The sequence below is a fragment of the Monodon monoceros genome, unplaced genomic scaffold (genome assembly GCF_005190385.1).
Source record: "Monodon monoceros isolate NGI ecotype Baffin Bay Population unplaced genomic scaffold, NGI_Narwhal_1 Super_Scaffold_21, whole genome shotgun sequence".
NCBI lineage: Eukaryota > Metazoa > Chordata > Mammalia > Artiodactyla > Monodontidae > Monodon > Monodon monoceros.
The window spans coordinates 59369853-59393438 of NW_021703778.1; the positions used below are offsets into that span (position 1 = coordinate 59369853).

A 23586-nucleotide genomic window follows, 5' to 3' on the forward strand; every position below is an offset into this window, starting at 1 on the left:
AGGCACAACGGTACCTGCAAGAGTACCTTATGGAGTTAAAGTTTTTGTGAAAATGTGTAATTCCTAATATTTTCATTCATCACTGTGCCTAGGATAATGTCTCCCATATATGGGCACTCAAAAAGTATTTGTTGAATGAATGAATACCTGAGAGTTTCATAAATAATTTCATTATATTATTACTTCACCATGTTCTTACAAGAGTAAAATCTAAAGTAGCTCCAGAAAGTTCATAAAACAGAAGCTTTAAGAGTTACATATACATCTTCATGAATCAGACAGTAACATTTTCCAGAACTGATCTTTAGCCAAGAGTAGATTTCCCATGTAGGAACGCAGAGGGCAGAAGGAAAGACAGTGTAAGGACACTATAATTAAAAACTTGATAGAGTACAGATTAAATGGTATCTATCTGCTTTTGATCATATACAGTAATGGACCGCTTCTGAAAAAGGACAGTAATAAAGGTGTGTCTGAATCTAGGAAAGGTATGGTTAATCAGACTGAACACCCACTCCCCAGTCATTTCTGAGTTATACTGTTCTAGCTAGTTGTGTTTAATATAGCCAGACCATAAGATCTAGAATTTTATATAGATATTTAATAACAAAATTATTGTTCATTTATTTAATGCCAGATAAGCCCAGGATAGTCAGAAGACCAGTTCTTACTGCACTGTTGCTGGAGAAAACATAGTGGTCCTAAGAGAATGCCTCACACTTTTTTCCTCCTAAATAGTTGATTTTTGCTGGCTGAAAACAACATCAACCACAGTGAAAAAAATGTGATTCTGCTCAAGTCAGGCTTGCCATAATACTGAGGTATACAACAGGAGGATGTTGCAGAAATTTATCGTGCTTTCAGTCTTGCAATCTGTACGCCATTCTACAGAGATCAATGCCTCTGTGACACAAAGAACTTGGATCATTAATTTGCTTTGGAAGGATGTGAGAAGGGAAAATATCTATGAAAGTGCTTGGACTATATCAGATACAAAATACCAAAGCCAAAAATTAGAACATTAAGGGACAAATAAGAAAAATTTTATGTCTGTGTCAAAAAGAAGAAAACTAAAGAAAGACTTCATAAGGTTATAAGGAAGGATAAGTGGAAGGATATTTGATAATAAACATGAATAATGGAAGAATTTATAAATGTTATTTACAAACATACAGTCTGATGATAATAAAAGAAAAATGTCACTGAGGAAACATAAATCAGAATACCTCAAAGGCCATTCTGTCCTTGATTTGGGTACATTGGGAAGTATGTATACATTGACCAGACTGGCAAATGGGTGTTTAACAAAAGACCTTATTATCGAGTCCTTTCAATTTTATAAATAATTTACACTTTAAAAATACCATACTGTAGAAATTAACATCTCATTATATTTTAGTAACAAACTACAAAAAAATCTCCAAGATTTTCTAAACTAGTCTCAAGAGAAAAACGTTTCTTTTGTGGCTATAATTAAAAACAGAAATAACTGGCAACTTATTAAAATAAAGAAGCAATTAGAAGGGTGGTATTTGTGACTCAAATACTTTTTAATACTATCAAATCATTTTTAAAAAGAAGCATCCATGATAGCACTTTTAAAGCCCTGGGCCATAAAAATCCTAGCATTCTTGCAGTTTTTGGATCCCCACACTATTATGAATCCATTTGAGCCATTTGAGCCATGACTTCAAAATGAAAACTAGTGGTCCAAAAGTATTCAGATTACAAACATGAAAGTCATCACATACTGAAGGGTTGGTCTTTTCCACTGTGTTCTTCTAGATTCATGGTTTACATAGTAGGTCCTTCCAAGAATATCCTGCCTCTCTTCCCATCCTGGAGGTAGAGGGGAAGGTTCTTGTTGCTGCTGCAAATGGCAAGCAGCATCTGGTTGGTCCAAAACCACCCAGCCAGGCTGAAAAACAGAATGGTAACAATTAAGTGTGTGCTTAATTTTTTTAACCTTATAAATTATGCTAGAGGAAGTTTTAAAAGAGATTTAGCACACCCAGTTCCAGAAACTATGCAAAGACAGAATTAGCACATTGTCAACTTTTAAGACCATAATAGGAATATCTTATGATAATGAAGATTTTTTTTTTTGCAAAATGATAACATTTAAATTTTGCTTGAAAAACATTTTTTTGGAAAAAATTTAAAACATGTCTAATAGGAGAAAAAGGACACAGAAAACTTTCAAATAAACAAACAGCACTGGAAGGCACTAAGAAATTGAAAAGCATAGTTTAACCTTACTCTATTCTCTAACTTATAAACAGGGATAATATCTTATTGGGCATTGTCTCTCCCACAGAGAAAGCACCTTGTTTATGGTGGAAATAAACAACTAACTCTCTGAAACCTGAAAAAAAAAATCACTGGATGAAGGTCAAATATGTAGAGGCATGATAGGGAAGGGCAAATGATTTAGAAATAATTGAGTGATGGAAAAGCCATGATGATTCTCTGGTCTGACTTTTCTCTTTCTCCTCTGGACCATGGAAAGGCATTGTGGTCAGGTCATAAAACAGTCAAAGAAAGAAAGTTTTGTTTTGTTTTATTTATATGCTAGGAAGGCACTGGAAATTTCCTCTGAGACTAGCAAGGGGCAAACATACAAAAACCCTTAGCTAGGGTAGTTATAGAGTAAGGAATTATTTGAAAAGGATAGCGAGGGTTAGTGACATGCTTTCATACAAGAAACCTCATAACAGAAAAGGCAGTCAGTAAAAGGTTCTGCTAAACATCAACATGGTTAGAAAGCACAAATACACTAGTGATGAAAACTTAAAAATTCTCCTAAAGGGACACAAAAGAAGACCTGAATGAATGAAGAGACATAATGTGATCTTGGCTAGGAAGATTTAATCTCAGAAAGGTGTCAATTCTCCCCAAGTTAATTTATAAAGTTGCCAAGATTCCAATAGAACTACATTATGGATTTTTTTTGAAAATAACAAGGCAAGGCAATTTTCAAGTTCAAATAGAAATAAAAACAAGCAAGAATAATCAGCACAGTTCCAAAAAAGTAGAGTGAAGATTAACTTTATCAGATAAAACATACCACAAACCACAATAATGAATAGAATTGGAAAACTCAGAAAGAATCACATTTATAGGAATTTAGTATATGATAAAGACATTTCAAATTTGTGAGAAGATAGGCAAATTACTTAGAAAAAAAGAAAAAAAATATCTGGGTTTCTACCTCATACCTTATAACCAGAATGTTACAGATTAAGCAATATTTAAAATGTTAAAAAGTAAAACCAAAATGTATTAGAGCAAACCTGGGGATATTAAAAAAATATATTCTAAGAGTGGAGGAGCCATTAAGTATGACATCAAACCTGGAAGGCATAAAAGAGATTGAGTGATTTGATTACAACCCCCCAAATACGTACATGGCAAAAACTACTAAATCGAAGTTAAAAAAAAAAAAGGCAAGCTGGGGAACATATTTGGTACCATAATAATAGGTAAAAAAATCATTTCCTTAATATATAGAGAGCCTTTTGTTCTAGACATTGGGGATCTAGCACTGGAGGACGGTGGTGTGCCAGTCAGTTGACGGCTTAGAAGATGGAAGAGAATGCTTCTATGTTGGAAGGTGGGTTCTGAAGAGGAAGGGTCAAGGAGAAGAGCTGGGAAGAAAAGAAATGTTTTCTGGGATAAAAGGATAGGGGTTTCTGCAGCAAGGTTGGTTTCTTCTGGCTAGCTCCAGTGGGAAGGTTAGAGACTGAGGCAGAAAGGAAGGTGAGGTGTAGGAGAGAGGAAGACAGACAGAATTATTCTGGGAAAAGGAATCTGGATTGGAAGTAAAACAGACTCCTTTTCTTTCTTAGCCTATTTTCTTCTTTATATCTTCTAAGGGAACTGATATCTCATTAATTTCTTTTCCTTCTTTTTATTGCCCAAACTCCATTCTCTCTCCCTTCCCTCTAATCCCTTACTTTTTCTCTCCATCAATGTTTACCTTCCTTCTCTCTCTCCTTTCCTTTCCTTTAAATGATCATGATATAGGATCTATATATCTAAAAATTTGTCTTGCACACATTAAATCACATTTTACTTCTCTGGTCTCAATTTCAAAAGTGTTAGAGTTGAACTTTTATATTTCACGCTCTTGAAAAAAAAGACATTAAAAAAATATGGTCACTGATTATTTTTCTGCAGATTAATAAAATTTATTAATAAAAGCGTTCTCGCTTCTGCTGTGAAGGATTATGAAAATATTCAGAGCTTGGAAAATGGTACCAAAAATATTTCTTTAAAATCTTCTTAAAGACTTCTCTTTTTTTTTTTTTTTGCTGTACGCGGGCCTCTCACTGCTGTGGCCTCTCCCGTTGGAGCACAGTCTCCGGACGCGCAGGCTCAGCGGCCGTGGCTCACAGGCCCAGCCGCTCCGCGGCATGTGGGATCTTCCCGGACCGGGGCACGAACCCGTGTACCCTGCATCGGCAGGCAGACTCTCAACCACTGCGCCACCAGGGAAGCCCAAAGATTTCTTTCTTAAAGGTCTACTTATTGAATTTATGTTACCCAAGTAAACTTGTGAAGGGGGAAAAAAACTAAGTAAGGGCCTATTTTTTAAAAACCCGTTTCAGTTCCAAGAGGAAGTATAGTTACACATTTGAACACTGTTTAGAAAGAATGAGTTTTCATTTTCTGTCGAGAATGCCTCCCTATTAAACATGTATCAGCTAATATTCTTCGCAAAATAATTTTCTAAGTATCAATGTATGTTACTTTATTACTAACCTCAAAGCTAATATGCAACTGCCCACAATTTAACGGAGTCAAAGTCCAGAAAGAAAGCATTTAGAGGTACAACAAACATTATATTATACGGTAATTGTGTAAAATACATACAACTAAACCTAAAGTTACAAGGGGTGCAAAAATCAAATATTACACAATTATCTATTATAGCCACACTTTATTGTACTAGGGCATACACTGCCTAAGAGTGAGCCTCTTCTGAAAATTACAATTGTTTTCTTTAAATGGTAGGATTTTATATATTCAGTCACAAACTAAATGTCAAAGACAAGACTTCTGTGGTCATCAGCTACACAGAAGATAAATAAGCACAGATTCATGTGTTTGAATTCCTAGGGCCTTTCATAAATAAACTCCTACATGCTTACATCTACTGAAATTATAAGGTGCATTCTGAGGGAATTCAAACATTGAGACATGAGACCACAAAATGAAGTGAAGCAGCTCTACCCGCAGAAACTGAACTGTGAATAAGGTACCTGTGATACGTGCGTGTCGGCAAAACTTGGAGCAGGTTACCAAATAATGAAATGCTGTTAAAAATTTTTTAAGTTACTAAATAAAGAGTTTTCTTTCTTTACAGCAGACATCCTTCATTTCAAACAGAATTCCATCATTCAGGTTTCCCTGTGCACCAAAATGCCAGGTACAGAAAATTCTACTCAATAAATTTCTAAATTAAAAAAAAAAGACTGTTATATGACAAATCAGAGAAAAACTAAAATGAAAAACAAGGTAATCAAATAATGGAATTAGACTTAAGAGAGGATACCAAGTTCTCTGATTGCCAGAGTAAGGGCTAACTACAGTCTATGATTTAAAGAAAAGTAGTTCTTTCTTTCTGTTATTATGAATTCCCCAACAAAGTAAAGTCTCATTAGTGCATATAAAAAATTCCCAGAAAGCTTTGTTGCAAAAGCACTACTTGTCCTCGAACTTTCTTTCTCAAGACGTTTGGGTGTGTGATGCAGAGCCCAGCACTGGGGAAGGGTCCCTCAGCCTTACAGTTCTGGAGACTTCAGCAGACCTTGATCAAAGAGGCATGACTGTTGAGGAAGCCACACATACAAAACCCTCCAGAGCAGACTGAGGCCAGCACACTGGGTGCTTTCAGTCAATGTGGTAGAATAAGGTGCTATCTTTTGATGATAAGGTTCCTTCAGTGGGAACCTCAAGGGGCAAATGTTTTTGTTCCCTTTTCAGATCATGAATTTTTGTGCTGGAAGAAACCTCAGAGGTCATCTGGTACAACCCTGTCACTCTGTAAAGGAAGAACCTGAGGTCCAGAGAAGGTCAGACACTCACATGGTCACTCAACTCACAAGCAGCAGAGCTTGCAACTAAGACTCCAGGCTCCAAATCCCTGTCCAATTCTATTCCAAGTACATACTCTCTGCCTCTTCTTCACGCACCCCAAAGGCAGGTGGTTCTGCCCAAATCCTTGACTGGACTTCCTCTTATTCTGTCATCCGTGAAGATGGTTAAATTCTTCTGGCCTCCCATAAATGTGGCTCTTTATTAGATGACTTATATTCTCTCCCTCTCTCTCTCTGTCTCCTCCTTTTCTATGAGCCCTCCTGCCCACTCCCACCCCAAGCATGATAGGAAAAGTAACAGGAATTAATATTTCATAGAAGAGTTCCTAATTAGTAGAGCCTCCTCAAATATTCCACATATTTAACTTACAAATACTAAATTGTGTTCTTACTTTAATGGAGGGGGAACATGACATCGTTTTAGAAAACTCTGAAAAACTAGAAACAGTTAATGACTTAATTACAACAAATGCTTTCATTTATAAACATTACAACCTCTATTCCCTAACCCTTAAGAATGCCATCAGTAATGGCCACTCATTCTACAGAAATATCCTTAGCGGAAAGAAATGTTTAACAAATTCTTGAGTAAAATAAACAAATGTCCAGGGAAGTAATTTTTATTTCACACATTAACTTCATTTGAATAGTTATTTTTTCTTCGGAGTATAGTAAAGTAAGAAATTAGATATTTTCTTTTTAGTTTAACCAAATATTTATAAAATCTCACCTCTAATTCCTCAGCCTGTTCTGTGTTATCTTCTTCTGAGCCACTGGTTTTAGGTAAGTAAGTCATTTTTAATCTCAGATAACCTTTAACTCTTGATTTGTGACTGTAGAAAAGAAAATAATAATTCACAAAATTTTAATACTAAGAAGAAAAGCACTCATTTAATAAGAGTTTACTGAACATCTACTAGCTACTAGAGGAGATTCAAAGACAAGTTCCAGTGCAGAAGATATTTAAGAAAAGGAATAGATGGTGGAGAAAAAGGAACATCCATAAATAAATAATTGTTATGAGATAAATAAGGAACTATGGAAGTTTAAGTGAAAGATCAGAGAGAATTTGAAAGAGAAGTTGGCATTTGAGTTGGGGCTAGAAGACTGGGGAGGATTTTGATCTGTGGCAGTGAAGGGAAAGGCATATGAGTAGAGAAGAGAGCAAAAACAAGGAAATAGATGGGAAACCTGGGGTACAGTTAAGGAAATGGCAGTAGCTGAGATTGGCTGAATTACAGGATACATAAAGGGAGTGGAAATGGTCCAGCTGATGAGATCCATGTGAAATTAGAGAACGTTTAGATTTTATTTTGCATAGAATTTTGGGAATAGGGAAAGTCATCCTCAGAGATGTGCTTTAGGGATAATAATCTAGCCATGTTGTATAAGATGACAGAAAAGTGGAGAGCAAGGATGGATAACTGCCTGAAACCTAGTGTCTTTGACAGCTGTTTGAATCTGTCATACGTTAATTTACCTCACCTGTTTTCATATTGTATCTTGTATCACCTCTTTGAATAATGAGTTGTCTAAGTTAAGGGCTGCTGCCCAGTGTAGTAACATTTAAGGATTTTAAAACCTGTCTTTCTTAAGCTTCTAACTGAAGACCTAACTCTGTCTATTGCCCCCACCAAATCTAGCATTCTGTTTACTTAAGAAATCCTTGCTTGTCCTAGCTTTCTGTATAGGTTTTTTGGGTATTTTTTTAAAATAGATTTCAGTTATGTAATATGACATAAAAGTCCTAATCTTTTATCCTGTCTTCAAGAGATACTCCCCTACCCCACCTCACCGCCAATGCCTCCCTTAAGCTTTTTCCCAGGCCACTAACGTGACTCCTGTCTCCATAGTTAAGGAGGTGTGAACACTCTCACTTGTTATAAAAGATGGATACAGAAAACTTACTCAGATAATATTTTATAGGAGAGTTTCTCCACAATGATAGGTTTTATTATGTTTTTCCAACTAGATAATATGCCTGTGGGTTTGGGCTTGGTGATGCTCAAAAAAATCTAAGAATGTAGCTGGATAAAGCTCTTTCTGCACTTGCAGTAATACCCAGTGCAGACAGAAGATGTGTTTTGAAGATAAAGATACCAGAAAGCATTTGACAAATTTAAAAGCAGGTTACTAGAGCAACCAAATAAGAGAAGAAAGAAATATTTAGTTATTCTTGATAGAGAGATGTCACAGTCAGTCCAAAATTAAAGGAAGAAAAGAGACTTATATTGCAAGACTTCTAGAGAAATTAAATATGTGGTTTCTCTTATAGATGGTAAATATGAACACAGTCAGAAAGCACTGTCCCCTTTATTTTAATAATTTATATTACAATGAATACTTAAAAATTTTGATTAAAATATAAAATATTTTAATCAAAAATTTTACTAAGTTCCCATACTATATTTTTCAATTGCATTTTCTAGTTTTAAAAACAAAACATATAATGTTGTTTTCACAGATTTCCTTCCTCTGCTTTACTCTGCCCTTTCTGACAGTAAAGCCACATACACATCTTCACTAGATTTTACTTGATTCTGTGGTTCAGAAGATCAAAAGGAGTTTTATTTACAGCTTAAACTTAAAAATTTTGACAAACATAAAGTAATTCAGTTTAGGAAAATGGAATTATGAACAGGGTTGTAAATTATAGTCTTTGCTCATGTTATTTTCTCTAAATATTTGAGTTTTCTGAAATATCTTTTTTAAATGAAAGTATGCTAAATGTAGTTATATATCCCTGAAAATGGTTTTGTGCGTATCAAGTTGGATTTTTTTTTTTGGCTGTGCTATACAGCTTGCAGGATCTTACTTCACGGACCAGGGACTGAACCAGGGCCATGGCAGTGAAAGTGCTGAGTCCCAACCACTGGATCACCAGGGAATTCCCTGGATGTTTTTTTTACATGAATTGATGTTTGTGATTTTTTAAAGCGCAGTATGGCAAAATTACATATACTGTAAGATATAAAATATATATAAACGAATGACAAATTTCATTCTCATAGTATGATAAATATAAGGGAGACAAGTCTTTCCCAAAGGGGTATGATCACTTTTTTGTATTTTCAGAATTTTTGCACTGTGCATATATTACTTTTTAATCAGAAATAGTAAAAAAGCTTTTAAAAACTAATATTTATATGTAGCTTATTTACAAAGGCTGAAACAATTTCCAAAGAGGCTACTGTAAGGTATAAAGAGATTAAAAAAAATTTCATATGTTATTATTTTATATTTACTGACCTTCTTGGGTGAAGAACAAAATCCTTAAATGTATATGGTCTCTCCATTCTTGGATTTTCTGTCTAGAATAAAACAGTGGGTTTTTAAGATACATCTGTAACACCAAAAATATATACTTTTCAAGAATATCCATTAACTATGACCTAAGGCATAATCGAAGTTAGAGGTGAGAAAAAAGTAGCTTTAGCTTATTAAACGGTAACAGTTGGTAATTTGACAGCACTTTCACTTTCCTGCACTGTAGGAATTGCACCTGGCATCACAACTCAGTATAAAACTAGCTGAGCAGGTGTGTCGTGAAGACAAAGGGAGGGTAAAAGTGGAAAAACAGTAGAGAATGGTTAGTATGCTTGCGCCCCAAAGAAATATGGAATATGTACAATGTCAGCAGGCTGGCGTGGTTAGACCATAGAGACAGTTCTAGGAGAACAAAAAAGTAAGCAGCTTGGAAAATAAGACTGGATTAAATTCATTATCAAAAGCTTGCAATGTCTAAAGACTACAGAGAGACAATAAACATCTGAAAAGACTGATAAAGAAGTATTACTTCTCTTTCTTATCAAGCTCAGCAGCCCTTTGTTTTTATTCTCCTTTACTTCTCTGCTGCACTTTGCATTGTTAACTACCCATTCAGCCGTGAAACTCTTAAATTCTCATGACATCATTTTACTTCGTTCTTTTCGGATTTCTCCTGGTCTGTCTTCTCTTTCTCCTCTGACAGACCCACACTGATGAACGTTCAATGTTTTAGCCTTCAATGCTCTCATCCCTCTCGTTTGGACAGCCCATTCTTCTCAGAGATTCTGCGGTTACCTTAACAATGATAGCTCTCAATCCTTCCAGACCCTTTTCCCTACACCACTTATTTTATATCTCTGTCAGCTGCCCACTTTAAGCTTTCATTTTTCTTGTTTACTACTGATATGCAATATGGCCAAAAATAAATTTATCATATCTCAAAAAAAAATGGCTTTCCTCCTATGTTTTTTACTTGAGATACCACCCTTATCTCGCAAGTTCAACTTGTATTATCTTTACTTTTTGCTTAATTTTATTTTTTTCAACTGGAGATCCATGTTAAAAACCTGATCCAGTAATGTTATGTTATGAAATGTTCCCTGCATCTGTCTGTTTTCTTCTGTTGCTATATGCTTGGTCCAGGTTCAGTTTCATGCCCATATTGTTGTAATTGATCTTAGTTTCTTTTTGTGAGACTAAGCTCTCCCCATTCTAGTTATTCAATAGAATATTTCCAAAGTGATCTTCCTCAAACAATGCTTTCATGATGTCAACCAACTTCAGTGGCTCTCTATTTCTTACTGGGGTTCATGTAAGGGAATTTTTTTTTTTTTTTGCGGTACGCAGGCCTCTCACTGCTGTGGCCTCTCCCGTTGCGGAGCACAGGCTCCGGACGCGCAGGCTCAGCGGCCATGGCTCACGGGCCCAGCCGCTCCACGGCATGTGGGATCTTCCCGGACCAGGGCACGAACCCGCATCCCCTGCATCGGCAGGCGGACTCAACCACTGCGCCACCAGGGAAGCCCACGTAAGGGAATTTTGAAAATAAAATGGAAAACTGAGATGAGTTTTCAGAAAGTAATATGCTCAAGAAATAATAGCAGTATACACTTCACAAATCAAATATTTACATTTACTATATTGTGTATCTGTAAGTATTTATTAAAATAAAAAGAATAAACATAAAAAGTAAAATCATGGACATCTATACTAACCGGTAATGGATAAAGAGGAACATCCACTTGACCTAGGAAATCATCTCTTGTCTACAAAAGAAAGAAGAAAAAATGACATTAGGAATATGCTTGATCTTTTTGGAAAACTTTGATGAGCTATTGTCATCATTCACAAAAATACATCGAAGTTTTTTTTTGTTTGTTTAACCCTATGAAGTATCAATGAAAAAATCAATGGAAAATAAAAGGTAATATGTTACAACTTCTGGTAATGGCAGAATGGAGTATATTAGATTGCTCCTTCTGAAGATAATAACTATACACTCTGAAAATATATCAAAACAACTATTTGAAAGCACCACAGAGTGACCAAAAGTAAGCAGAAACTGGAAGTCAATCCTTGAAAGAATGAACTGTACTAGGTAGGATTCCTGTTCATATGGCTTTTCACCTGGTAGTACTCCACAGTTCATATGGTGGAATGATTGGAACTCAGAGAGAAATCTGAAATCTTACTCATTTGAGGAGTCCAAAGACTTACTTTGAAGTCAACAGTCTAACTGGAAAGTGAGGGGGACAACCCCTGAAAGGAAGAAGACACACGAGTCCCTTCAAATCTACGTATAAACTCTATCCAAATTCCTAGCTGATCCCTGAACTGCATATGTGAAAGGCAACAGCTGGAAGGCTGAAAGGACTCAGCATAGATTTCACAGTTGATGTTCACCTAAGGGGAGCTAGTATTTAGAGTTCAGCTAAGTTAATAACCTGCTAGAACAAAAATCAACACTCTTTAGGGAAAGATAACAAAACTCACTGTATCCATCATGTGACACACACACTGTCCAATATACATTAAAAATTACTAAACATGCAAAGAAATAGAAAAATGTGACCCAGTAGCAAGAGAAAAGGTAATTAATAGAAACTGACCACAAGATAAGCCAGATCTTGGAATTAGCAGACAGGAAAGTGAAAGTAGCTATTATAAAGATGTTCAAGGACATAAAATGGAAAATAAGGTCATAATAAATGAATGGATGGGGAATCTCAGCAGTGAAATGGAAACTATAAAAGGGAATTAAATGTATATTTTGAAATATATATAGAACTGAAAAATAGAATAACTGAATTAAAGATCAGTGGATCTGCTTAACGTATGACTGAAAATAACTAGAGAAAAGTTCTGTGAACCTGAAGATATATCAAAAGAATTTGTATAATATGAAAAATAAAGAGGACTTGTGGTAAAATATCAAGCAGCATAATATATGTGTAAGTGAAGTTCCAGAAAGATAGGAGGGGAAGGAAGAGAAAAAAGAAAGAGAGAGAGAGAGAAGAGAGAAAAATATTTAAAGAATAAAATCACCACCTTCCCCAAATGTTAACATCTTACATAACCATAGCACAATGATCAAAACTAGGCAAAATATTTTTAGAGGAAATATTAACACTTTTATTTATTCATTCTTTTATTCTTAAACTTTTTTAATTGTTAAAAAAAAACCCATACACGTAACAGACAGTAAATATCTGTCACCCATAATCTTTATCAATTTAAAGTAAGCTTATGAAAACCTTGACCCTGCAATCACAGTTCCCGAAGGGCACTAGAGTTAACTGTTAAGTAACTTCTCTGAGATTTTTTTTCCTGCATGCATCCACCCACATACTTAAATTTTTTTAAATTGAGGTATAATTGACATACAACATTACATTAGTTTCAGATGTACAACATAATGATTCAATATTTGGATATATTGCAAAATAATCACCATAATAAAACTAGTTAACATTGGGTACCTTACATGGTTACAGAATTTTTGTTTCCTGTGATGAGAACTTTTAAGATTTACTCTCTCAGCAACTTTCAAGTATGTTATACAGTATTATTAGCTGTAGTCACCAGGCTGTAATTATGTCCTCATGACTTATTTATTTTAAAACTGTAAGTTTGTATCTTTTGACCCCCTTCACTCATTTACCCCACTCCTCATCCCCTGCCTCTCTGACAACCACCAATCTGTTCTGTATGAGCTTGGTTTTTGTTTGTTTTGTTTTTAGATTCCACATATAAGTGACAGCATACATTATTTGTCTTTCTTTGATTTATTTCACTTAGCATAATGCCATCAAGGTCCATCCATGTTGTTGCAAATGGAAAGACTTCATTCTTGTTTTTATGGTTAATATTCCATTGTATGTGTATGTATATATACATATACATCTATTGATGGACACGTAGGTTGTTTCCATAGCTTGGCTATTGTAAATAATACTGCAATGAACGTGAGAGTGCATGTATCTTTTCAAGTTGGTGTTTTTGTTTTCTTTTGATAAATACCCCAAAGTGGAATTGCTGGATCATATGGTAGCTCTATTTTTAATTTTTTGAGGAACCTCCATACTGTTTTCCATAGTGGCTGCACCAACTTAGATTCCTACCAATAGTGCATAAGGGTTCCTTTTCTCTACATCCTTGCCAGCACTTGTTATTGACTTTTTGAAAATAGCCATTCTGACAGGTGTGATATGATAGCTCATTGTGCTTTTGATTTGCATTTTCCTTATTAGTCATAATGAACATCACTTCATGCGTCTGTTGGCCATCTGTATGTCTTCTTTGGAAAAATGTCTATTTATATCCTCTATCCATTTTTTAACTGGATTGTTTGGTTTTTTTTGCTATTGAGTTGTATAAAAAAACAGGAATAACATTAACTCATCTACGGACCTTACTCAAATTTCACCAACTGTCCTACTAATTTTGGTCCAGGGTTCATTTTAGGATCATACACTGCGTTTAATTGTCATGTCTCCTTAGTTTCTTTGAATCTGGAAAGTACCTCAGTCTCTTTGTCTTTCATAATATTGACATTTTAAAAGCATACTGGCTAATTATAGGATATCCCTCAGTTTGGGTTTGTGTATTATTTCTTCATGGCTGAATTTAGGTTATGCATTTTTTTGCAAGAATACTATAAAAGTGATGTTGGTGCGCTTCTCAATGCATCATATCAGCAGGCAATAAACCCTGAATCTTATATATTATGGAGAGTTAAGGACCATTAAATATTTGAGTAAAGATTTTGACATGAGAAACAGAGACCTGATCCAAAAAAACAAACAGCAAGAAGGGAGTCAGATGAATAAGAATCAAGTCAGACTGCAGGAGAAATACTTGAGAAAAACTGTAATTAATATTCTCAGAGATAAGAGATAAACATCTATCAAACAGAATAGGAGGGTATAAAAAAAGCAATTAAAGAACAAGAAAGAACTCTTGGGAATTAAAAATATAACTGAAATGAAAAGTTTAAGATAGAATTAGGAAATAGAGTTAAAGAAATTTCTCAGAAAGTAGAACTAAAAGACAAAAGAATAGACTGTAGGATTCCCAAAATAAAGAAATTACAGGATAAATTTTAAAAGTCAACATTTAAGCAGTAGGCATTCCAGAAAGAAAAACAAAAAGGGAAGGAATTATCAAAGAAGCATTTTAAGAAACTTTCCCTAAACTCAAGAAAATGAATTTTGAGAGTGGAAGGCCTCACTGAGTTTTAGGTAAAATACCTGAAGAAAAGACCCACAGAGAGGCACAATACTGTGACATTTCGAAGCACCAGAGATAAAGAAATTCTAAGAGCTCTGAAAGGCAGAAAACAGATCGTACCCCAAACTGAAAGACAAGAGAATAATGATTTCAAAATTGTGAGAGAAAAATATATCCTACATAGAATTCTAGACCCAGCCAAAATATCTTTTTCAATAATGAAGGCAGAATAAAGACATTGGTGTTCTTCTAAGGTAATGGAGGATATATTTCACCAAAATGAGGGAGGACAACATGGTAAGGGAAGATGCAGGGAAGTCAAGGCAGGAGAGAAGAAAAGAGGATTCCCTAGAATTATGGGGAAGGGAACTGTCAGAATGACAGTACTGTAAGACCTACAAAACAACCAGTGCATACTGGAGCAGGAGGATGGAGAGTTATAAGAGGGATGCTTCCACAGGAATAGGAATAATCATAGCCAGCTAACAGGGTTTTGTGAGAATTAAATGAGATTATATACACAAAGTACATTGCATAATACCTAGCAAGCAATAAGTTTTCAATAAATGTTAGCTGTTATATTTGAAATGCTAGATTTTATAATGAAACCCCTGCTCCCTTTTCCCATGGACCAGTCTTTGGACAGGTCAAACAGGTACATACAATAAAAGGAGCATGGCTGCAGACTGAAGCCTAGCAAATTAGCTTAGTTTAGGGCCATATTCCTATTCCAGAACATGAGTTGATAGTAATTTTTTGAAATGGACAAGTTAGCTTTAATTATATCCTCAAGGCTATGCTGTGGCATGTTTATTTCTGTTTTATGGCAAGTAGATGTTATACTCCATAAATTTGATCTTTAAGAAGATAAATAACAAAGTAAAATACAACAAAATACAGTTAAATCTCAATCAAGATGACAGAGGGATAAATTATTTTGGTTAACTGAATTATCTAATTAACTTAGGTTTAGACTTAACCAGATAAGGAAATAAAACACTTTTGAGGGGTTTAGTCTTACTGAATAGCCTTGCCCTCAGTAAACGGAATTCAGTGAACATCTATCTGTTTGATGATTCATGATCTTTCAGTGCTTCAGAAACATGGCTGTGGTCCATTATCACTAGAGGAACACAAGTAGAGAACAGGGTTTCTTAATTTGGGCATTATTGACAATATAAGCCAGGTAATTTTTTTGTTGTGGGGCTGCCCATGCACTGAAGGATGTTTAGCAGCATCCTGGGCCTCTACCCATTAGATGCCAGCAGTACTCCTCCACCAGTTGTAACAACGAAAAATATCTCCTGGCATTGCCAAATGTCCCCTGGGTGGCAAAATTGAGAACCACTGCTAAAGAATGTAGAAAACAGAATGTGTCAACCAATGAGTAAAAGACACCCCACTTTGAAAATAACAGCTTTACTCAGATATAATTCACATACTATACAATTCACCCACTTAAAGTGTACAATCAATTTTGGAACATTTTCAACACCCCCAAAAGAAAATCCATATCTATCAGCAGTCACTCCTCATTTCCCCCCTCTTTCCTTAGCCCTAGGCAACCACCAATCTACTTTATATCTCTATTGCTTTACTTACTCTGGACATTTCACATAAATGAAGTCATATAATATGTGGTCCTTTATGACCAGCTTCTTTCACTTATAAGAAACATTTTCAAGGTTCATTCATGTTGTAGCAAGTATCAGTACTTTATTCCTTGTTTTTACTGCTGAATATTATGTTATATGGATATACCATATTATTTATCCATTTATCTGTTGCTTGACATCTGGGTTGTTCCCATTTTTTTGGCAATTATAAATAAGGCTGCTATAAACATTCGAGTATAAGTTTTTGTACTGACACATGTTCTCATCTCTCTTGGGTATATACTTAGGAGTGGAATTTCTGGGCAATATGGTAACTCTGTTTAATCTTTTAAGGGACTGCAGACTTTCCGAAGTGGCTGCACCATTTTATATTCCCACCAACACTGTAAGAGGGTTTTAGTTTCTCTATATCCTTGCCAACACTTATTATTACCTATCTTTTTTATATAGCCCTCCTAGTGGGTGTGAAGTGATATCTCATTATGCTTTTGTTGGCCTTTCCCTGAGGCAATGATACTGAGCATCTTTTCATGTGTTTATTGTGTTCCTTATTTCTTAAAACCTTTTAACTTACAAATCTTTCCTAGAGATTCAGTCTCTATTACAGAGGCAGTGCCTGGTCACTGTGGGGCAGAAAGAAAACATCTTATCCCATATTCCTTTTTCATTGATTGCACTGTGTGAACAAGAGCATAGAGCAAAAATTCCACATACTGAAACCTCCCTTGTCTCAAGTAATTCTGGTATATAAAAATGTATTTCAGAAAGTTCTTGTTACACACCTTCCTTCTTTAAAAGAAGTGATCTAAAATGAGCTTCTTAACGACTACTTTAAATTAAATGACCCCAAAGAACTATATTTCTCATATTAGAAGAATGAACAAATTTTCCAACCTAAAAATCTATATGCATGGTCTGAGGTGATACAGAATACAAAACTGGGAACTACCCTGGAAAGTCTGGGACTTATGGTTACTATAAATAGAGGACAATTAGAGGTTCTTTTTTCCATTTACAAAGAAAAAGTAATAGTTTAAAATTCATTCCTAATGAAGGCAAGTCAGTCTGTGATGTTCAATAATGTTTCCCTAGCCAACCCAAACTCAACATCAGGCATTTCCTTGTAAGAATTAATTTCCTATATTTGAACTGCATACAGCTTCATAAAGCAAATTTGCATTTGGTAAAATATAAGTAATTGAAGAATGCCTGAAAATCTGAGAAAGAATTTAGAACAGAAGGTGATTTTAAACACGACCATTTAGGGCACAGTTTAGTCATTATATAGTACTTTTTCCAATATTCTAAAGATACGAATTTCTGTTTCTTAAACCAATTTTTAGAATATTAAAAGAGAAAAATCCAAATTGCTGTTTTTGCAAAACTTCAATTAGAACTATACATGGCTCTAAGTTTAGCAGGACAAGCTGTTATTAACTTTGATAAGGCTGCACAGTGACTGAATGTTCTGCTTCAAAAGAACCCAATGTTGGACTTCCCTGGTGGCTCAGTGGTTAAGAATCCGCCTGCTAATGCAGCGGCACGGGTTCGAGCCCTGGTCCGGGAAGATCCCACGAACTGCGGAGCAGCTAAGCCCGTGCACCACAACTACTGAGCCTGCGCTCTAGAGCCCATGAGACAAAACTCCTGAGCCCGCGCGGCACAACTACTGAAACCCGGGAGCCTAGAGCCCGTGCTCCTCAACAAGAGAAGCCACTGCAGTGAGAAGCCCGCGCACCGCAAGAAAGAGTAGCCCCCACTCGCGGCAAGTAAAGAAAGCCCACGGGCAGCAACAAAGACCTAGTGCAGCCAAAAATAAATAAATTTATAAAAAATAAATAAAATAAAAGAACCCAATGTTACAGAAAAATCAGAATTTTAAAAACAGGTATGTTAAAGTGTCATAGCTTTGAAGAATACTTGGCTTTAAAAAAAGTTTCCACTAAATCTGAGTTACAGATAATTTCCCAGGGTAAATCTACTGTATAGAGCAAAATATTAAAGGAAGAATCACTTCCTCATAACCAGAGCCAAACAACAGAGCCAAAGTTTTCTGCTGTAATATCCAACTTTTCATTTCAATCACACATTCTAATCAGTAAAAATGAACTTTATACCTGGACATTAAATATAGCATAGTTTCAGTTTTCAGACTTAGCTATCAGCACTTTTCTAATCAAGATGATTTTTCAAGGTAATTTAAAAACAATAGTACCACATACACAGGATACAAAATTAAAAGAAAAAAGATTCCTAGGCTCCATCTATCTAACTGTATACTCTGTCCTCCCAAGAGACAATAGCTGTTATTTTTTTGTGTTTGGTGTGTCTGAAACCATTCAGAGTTTTCTTTGATACACTCTTATGCATCTTGCTTTTTTTCTTGTCAATATCTCTAGGACCTTGTCCAATATCGGTCCACAAAGAGATGCTTTACCTATTTGATGGGGATATAGTATATGCCATTGTATGGAATGCTGAAATTTAATTAGTTCAGATATTTAGGTTGTTTCTAATCTTTTGCCCATTACAAGCAATGCCTCAATGAATAAAGTTGCATTTATCATTTTGCGTATATACCCGATAATTTTTATTATGTATAATAATAAATACTACACTAAACTAATCTGAACCAATCTGAAATGGAAGCAGATCTCAACGACTGACTGTATGTTACAGAAGGAAATAGTGTCCTGAGTAAGCCGAAAACCATATGTAAGTTTTCAAAGATAAGATCAAGATAAAAGATTCAAGATCAAGAAGTTTGCATTTAAATGAATATCTTGCTCAATAACTACTGTCTTCACACAGCTGCTTTCAAATTTTCTATGTGCAAATGTCATGATTCTTCTGTAGAGATCACTAACAGTCTAAAAAAAATTAACTGGGGCAGGCAGTTAAAAAGAAACAATAAATTCATAGCTATAAAAAGTTCAAGCCATGATTGATTATATTATTTAAGTTAAGTCAGCAGAGCAAGAGATATTTCAGAGATCATAAAAGATAAGAGTTAAAATCTCTGAAGCTGAGACACTAAAAGTGAAATTATCTAACCTCTTTGTATAAATAGGTAGAATTTAAACTCTCATTCTACTATTTATGTTAAGAGGATAAATGTTTTCTTGATTTAAACACATGAAAAGTAAATATTTTGACATAGAGGATATTAACACGTGAAGCTCTGAGAAAAATAAGCAGAACTTTTATGAATGGGCCCATTTATAGTATTTTTTTAAAAACAAGAAACCATATATTTCCTGCTTTCAAAATTTTATAAAAACTATTATTTTTAATGAACATCTTTCCTCTCAAAATCCATACTACATGGATTTATACCACATCCTAAATATTATAATTAAAAAGGATTATGAAAATGACTCTAACTTCAGCTTAACTATTTTCTAACACATGCAAATCTTACTAAGTAAAACTGCTTTTTCCTTAGCTTTTTACAGAGCTTCTACCTTCCTATTTACATACTGACTCACTCTATACTGTGACCTGCTTATTTTACACAGTTTTCTGGAAGTTCAAGATTTATTGATTCAATCTTTTTTAGTATGTTGCGGGGAAAATGGTGTTAGCTAAAAAAACAGTATACTCTGATCTATGCTATAAAATCACAGTGCTATGGAGACTGGATGTCTTTGCTTAAAGCAAATACTCACTGCCCCAAACTCGTGATTTGCTCTGCTTGCCAGCCTGTCTGGTAGATTTAACTATAACACACAAACTGTACTTGTTCTTCGACAATAGCTTCATACTGCTTGAAAATTTCAGTACATGAATTCTGCAGCCTTTACCAACTCTCACATTTTTAAAGAGATTTTAACCTAATAGATGGGGGTAGGAAGGGAGTCAGGAGAAATCACTGTCTAAATCAGTTTCACTTTGAATTCTCCTCCTCTGAATTTCAGTTTCTTTGGAGGTCTCTATTTTATAATCCTCACACACTTGTGAAAGCTGAAGATTGACCTTGACATGTTCCTCTATCTTTACATCCTGTAAAGTGTAGTTTGTAATTTATTGTGAGGATTTTCAAATAGAAAACATTTTAAAAATACGGTACAGAAGGAATCTAAAGCAGGAGTAATGGGAATCAGGTTGTGTTATATCAAACATGCATAGGATTTTATTATTTTCAAAATTCAAATTTAATATACCCAACCGACTTTTATAAGCAATTTATATTGTACGTCCCTAAACTAGAGGGCTATAGAAGGAGAGAAGAAAGTTTTGCATTTATTACAATTTTCCTCCCCCTGCAAAAAAAAGTGAGGGGCTCATCAATTTTTCCCATTGTTTTGAATTTGCATTTCTAAACAAAGGAAAATAATAAGAGGACTAAATATATAAAGTTATAACTAGGAAATACCCACAGCTAGACAACTGATAAAAGGGATAAAGATTTTTTCAGAGAGAAAATATATTCACTCTTGGTTAAAAATAGACACAGAGATTCACTCTTCTGAGCTCCAATAAATTATGATACTACTTTTTTCTCTCTAGGAATGTCTGCCAAACTACCAGGGAAAGAAAAAAGGGCAAACTTTTGAAAAGACGGAAGCTAATATTCTCTGGAGAACTGTACCTGTAGTCTAAATGAGAAACTAGCAGATGGCTGCCAGTGTTGAGAAAGATAGAGTGACTCTAATGCTAAGAAACCAGAGCTGTGTAAATCTCAGATACTTAATTTAAAAACAAGTTAAATGTGAGAAGGTGAACTAACATTATCACTTTAAAATGGATCAATGAAAGCTGTGGCAGTTGAGGAAGCAGCTGAGCTGTTTCTGCTCCCAACCTGACCTAGAGTTTCGAAAGCTTCAGGTTGAGTTAGTCCATTCGAGTGGTTTTCAAACTTCAGCGTGTGTCAGAATCACCTGGAGGGCTTTTTAAAGCCAGATCACTGCCCTTCCCCACCACCCACAGGTGATACTCAGGCAGCTGATCCAATAGTTACACCTAGAGAACCACATCTCTATTCAGTTCAATTTCTGGAGAAAACCAAGATGAGTAAACAATGATTGATAACAGCTGAAGATGAATGAGCAGGGCATCTAAATTTATCTGTTTTTATCCTATTTCCAAACAGATTTGGTAATTTTAAGATAACACACAATGTAAATAGCACTTAAAGATAACACAGAACAGCAACCCTCTAAAAGAAGCAAAAGGAGTCAGGGGTCTATGTATTTGCATTTCTTTTCTGCTAATATGTACAAATAAAAACATCTTTTCTAGTTATGAGAATCCTCTTTCAAAATCTTTGAAGGCTTGCTATTACATAAATATCATTTCCCAAGTGTGTTCTGAGGAATAATGGATCTGCTGGATACTAAAAGAGTTCAAAGGTGGTCACATAATTGGGAAGCATTTGGTTAAACAAAGTTCAAAAGTTTATTTCCTGTAGGATTTTAGGAACTTTACTATTATGCACTGTGACATCCCAAGAAATATAGCAAGTGGCATTATACAAATTTATTAGTCAATGAGATGGGTGTATATGAGGTATCTTACAAACTAGTGAGGAACACGCTGAAAAACATTGGTCCAGGGACTTCCCTGGCGGTCCAGTGGTTAAGACTCTGCACTTCCACTGCAGGGGACACGGGTTTAATCCCTGATGGGGGAAGTTCCACATGCTGTGAGGTGAGACCCAAAAAAAAATCGGTCCAGAGGAAACAATATAAACTCCTTAGCATGGGATTCTAGGTCCTATACTTTTTTTTTTTTTAATGAAGATCATTTATTATAAAACCACTGACACTTTCCTTAAAAGGTTGAGCTTGCAATCACTTGAATGTGACAGAATTAAGAACAGTTGCCCCCACATTGATCCTCATCTGCATCTTTCATGTCACAAACAAAACTGGATGGACCCTTAGCCTCCTGACCTCCAGATTAGCACTCCCTCACGTAACGCCATCCCCGTGCTGAGGTCAGCCACAAGCACTCATCTGGATTAGGAATTCCAGACCGGCCCCAGCCTTAGATCCTCTATTTTGTCTTTCCAATCTACCTTGCAGCCTTATCTACTGATGTTAATACAAGACTCTCAATAGAGTTTCATGCCTGTACAGGCTGAACAAATCCAGTATTTTGCCCTCTCAAACTCCCTTCGACTTCCTGGAAAATTTCTCTCTCTGCTTGTGTAAATCCTATCTCCTAATGAGGCCCAGTTCAATGCCATTTAAAAAAAAATTTTTTTTTAACTTTATATTGGAGTATAGTTGATTAACAATGTTGTGTTAGTTTCAGGTGTACAGCGGAGTGATTCAGTTGTACATATACACGTATCTATTCTTTTTCAAATTCTTTTCCCATTTGGGTTATTACAGAATACTGAGCAGAGTTCTGTGCTGTACAGTAGGTCCTTGTTGGTTATATATTTTAAATATAGCAGTGTGTACATGTCAATTCCAAAAATCTTGATAAGACTAAATTGCTAATCTCCTCCTCTGTAATTCTACTCTGTATCTTTTAACATCTGTATTATAGCTCCCTTCTACTCCAACTAGACCATACATTCTGTGGTCAACAAATGTTAGTGATTGGCTTCTACAGCCAGGCTCTGTACTAAGCGCGGAGAATGTTCCTGATGTCATGGAATGTACAGTCCTGCATCGTTGACAAACATGCACATATAATTAAAGCATGCGTAAAAATTGTAAAGGAAAAGTACAGAATTCTATGGATGTGTATATAGGAGAGGGATTAAGGAAAACTTTTATTCTTTGTTATATCACAATGTGCATTGCCTTTATAGGTATTTAATACTTAGAGATAAATTCTAAATTATTAGATAGTTCTAAAAATGAAAATGGGCCAGACTTACTAGAAAATTATATCATCTTTATGTCAATTAATTCCTCCTTTGTAAAAAACTATTTAAAAACAAAAACAAAACTATTGAGACCCAAGGAAGTACTCTATGATGTGCAGAGAACTTACCAGGAAAAAAACAGTAATAGTTCTAGCATTATTAAACCAAATCAGCAATGCGACAGGAAATGTGACAATACCAAAGTAAGATAGTACCAGATTTCCCTTGCTTGTTCGGGAAATAGACTCAAGTTCTGCTTGCCCAGTTCAAAAGGGTCAGTATATTGAACAGTGTTGGAGAAATAATCAAAAGGGTTACACGACCTGTTCCACTTCCAGCAATCTGACTGACTTCTTCAACCTGGGCTTGAACTTAACTACCAATGTGATAACTTGGTAATGTCTGGGCTCTAGTCTGGTTTATTGATTCCCTGCCCATGTTTCTCACTGCTTTGACTATGGCTTATGTTCCTGGATCATTTACTGACTTTTCTGCCCCAGGGACTGAACTGTGTTTTCTTCCAGTTGTGAGAGGTTGTCTTCCTTATGAA

General features: G+C 35.3%; 1 protein-coding gene across 5 annotated transcripts in view; it reads right to left on the reverse strand.

Annotated features, from left to right (window-relative positions):
- NEDD4 (NEDD4 E3 ubiquitin protein ligase) overlaps nt 1-23586 on the reverse strand; it is a 158408-nt gene that overhangs the window by 39611 nt on the left and 95211 nt on the right. For 2 of the 5 annotated variants that reach the window (XM_029239278.1, XM_029239274.1), the window contains 4 exons: nt 11084-11134; nt 9351-9412; nt 6832-6934; nt 1752-1918 (listed from right to left, as the gene is read on the reverse strand). In XM_029239278.1, coding sequence (XP_029095111.1) covers nt 1752-1918; nt 6832-6934; nt 9351-9412; nt 11084-11134 — 383 coding nt within the window. The remainder of the gene's footprint in view (nt 1-1751; nt 1919-6831; nt 6935-9350; nt 9413-11083; nt 11135-23586) is intronic. The other 3 variants (XM_029239275.1, XM_029239276.1, XM_029239277.1) reach the window with 3 other exon arrangements.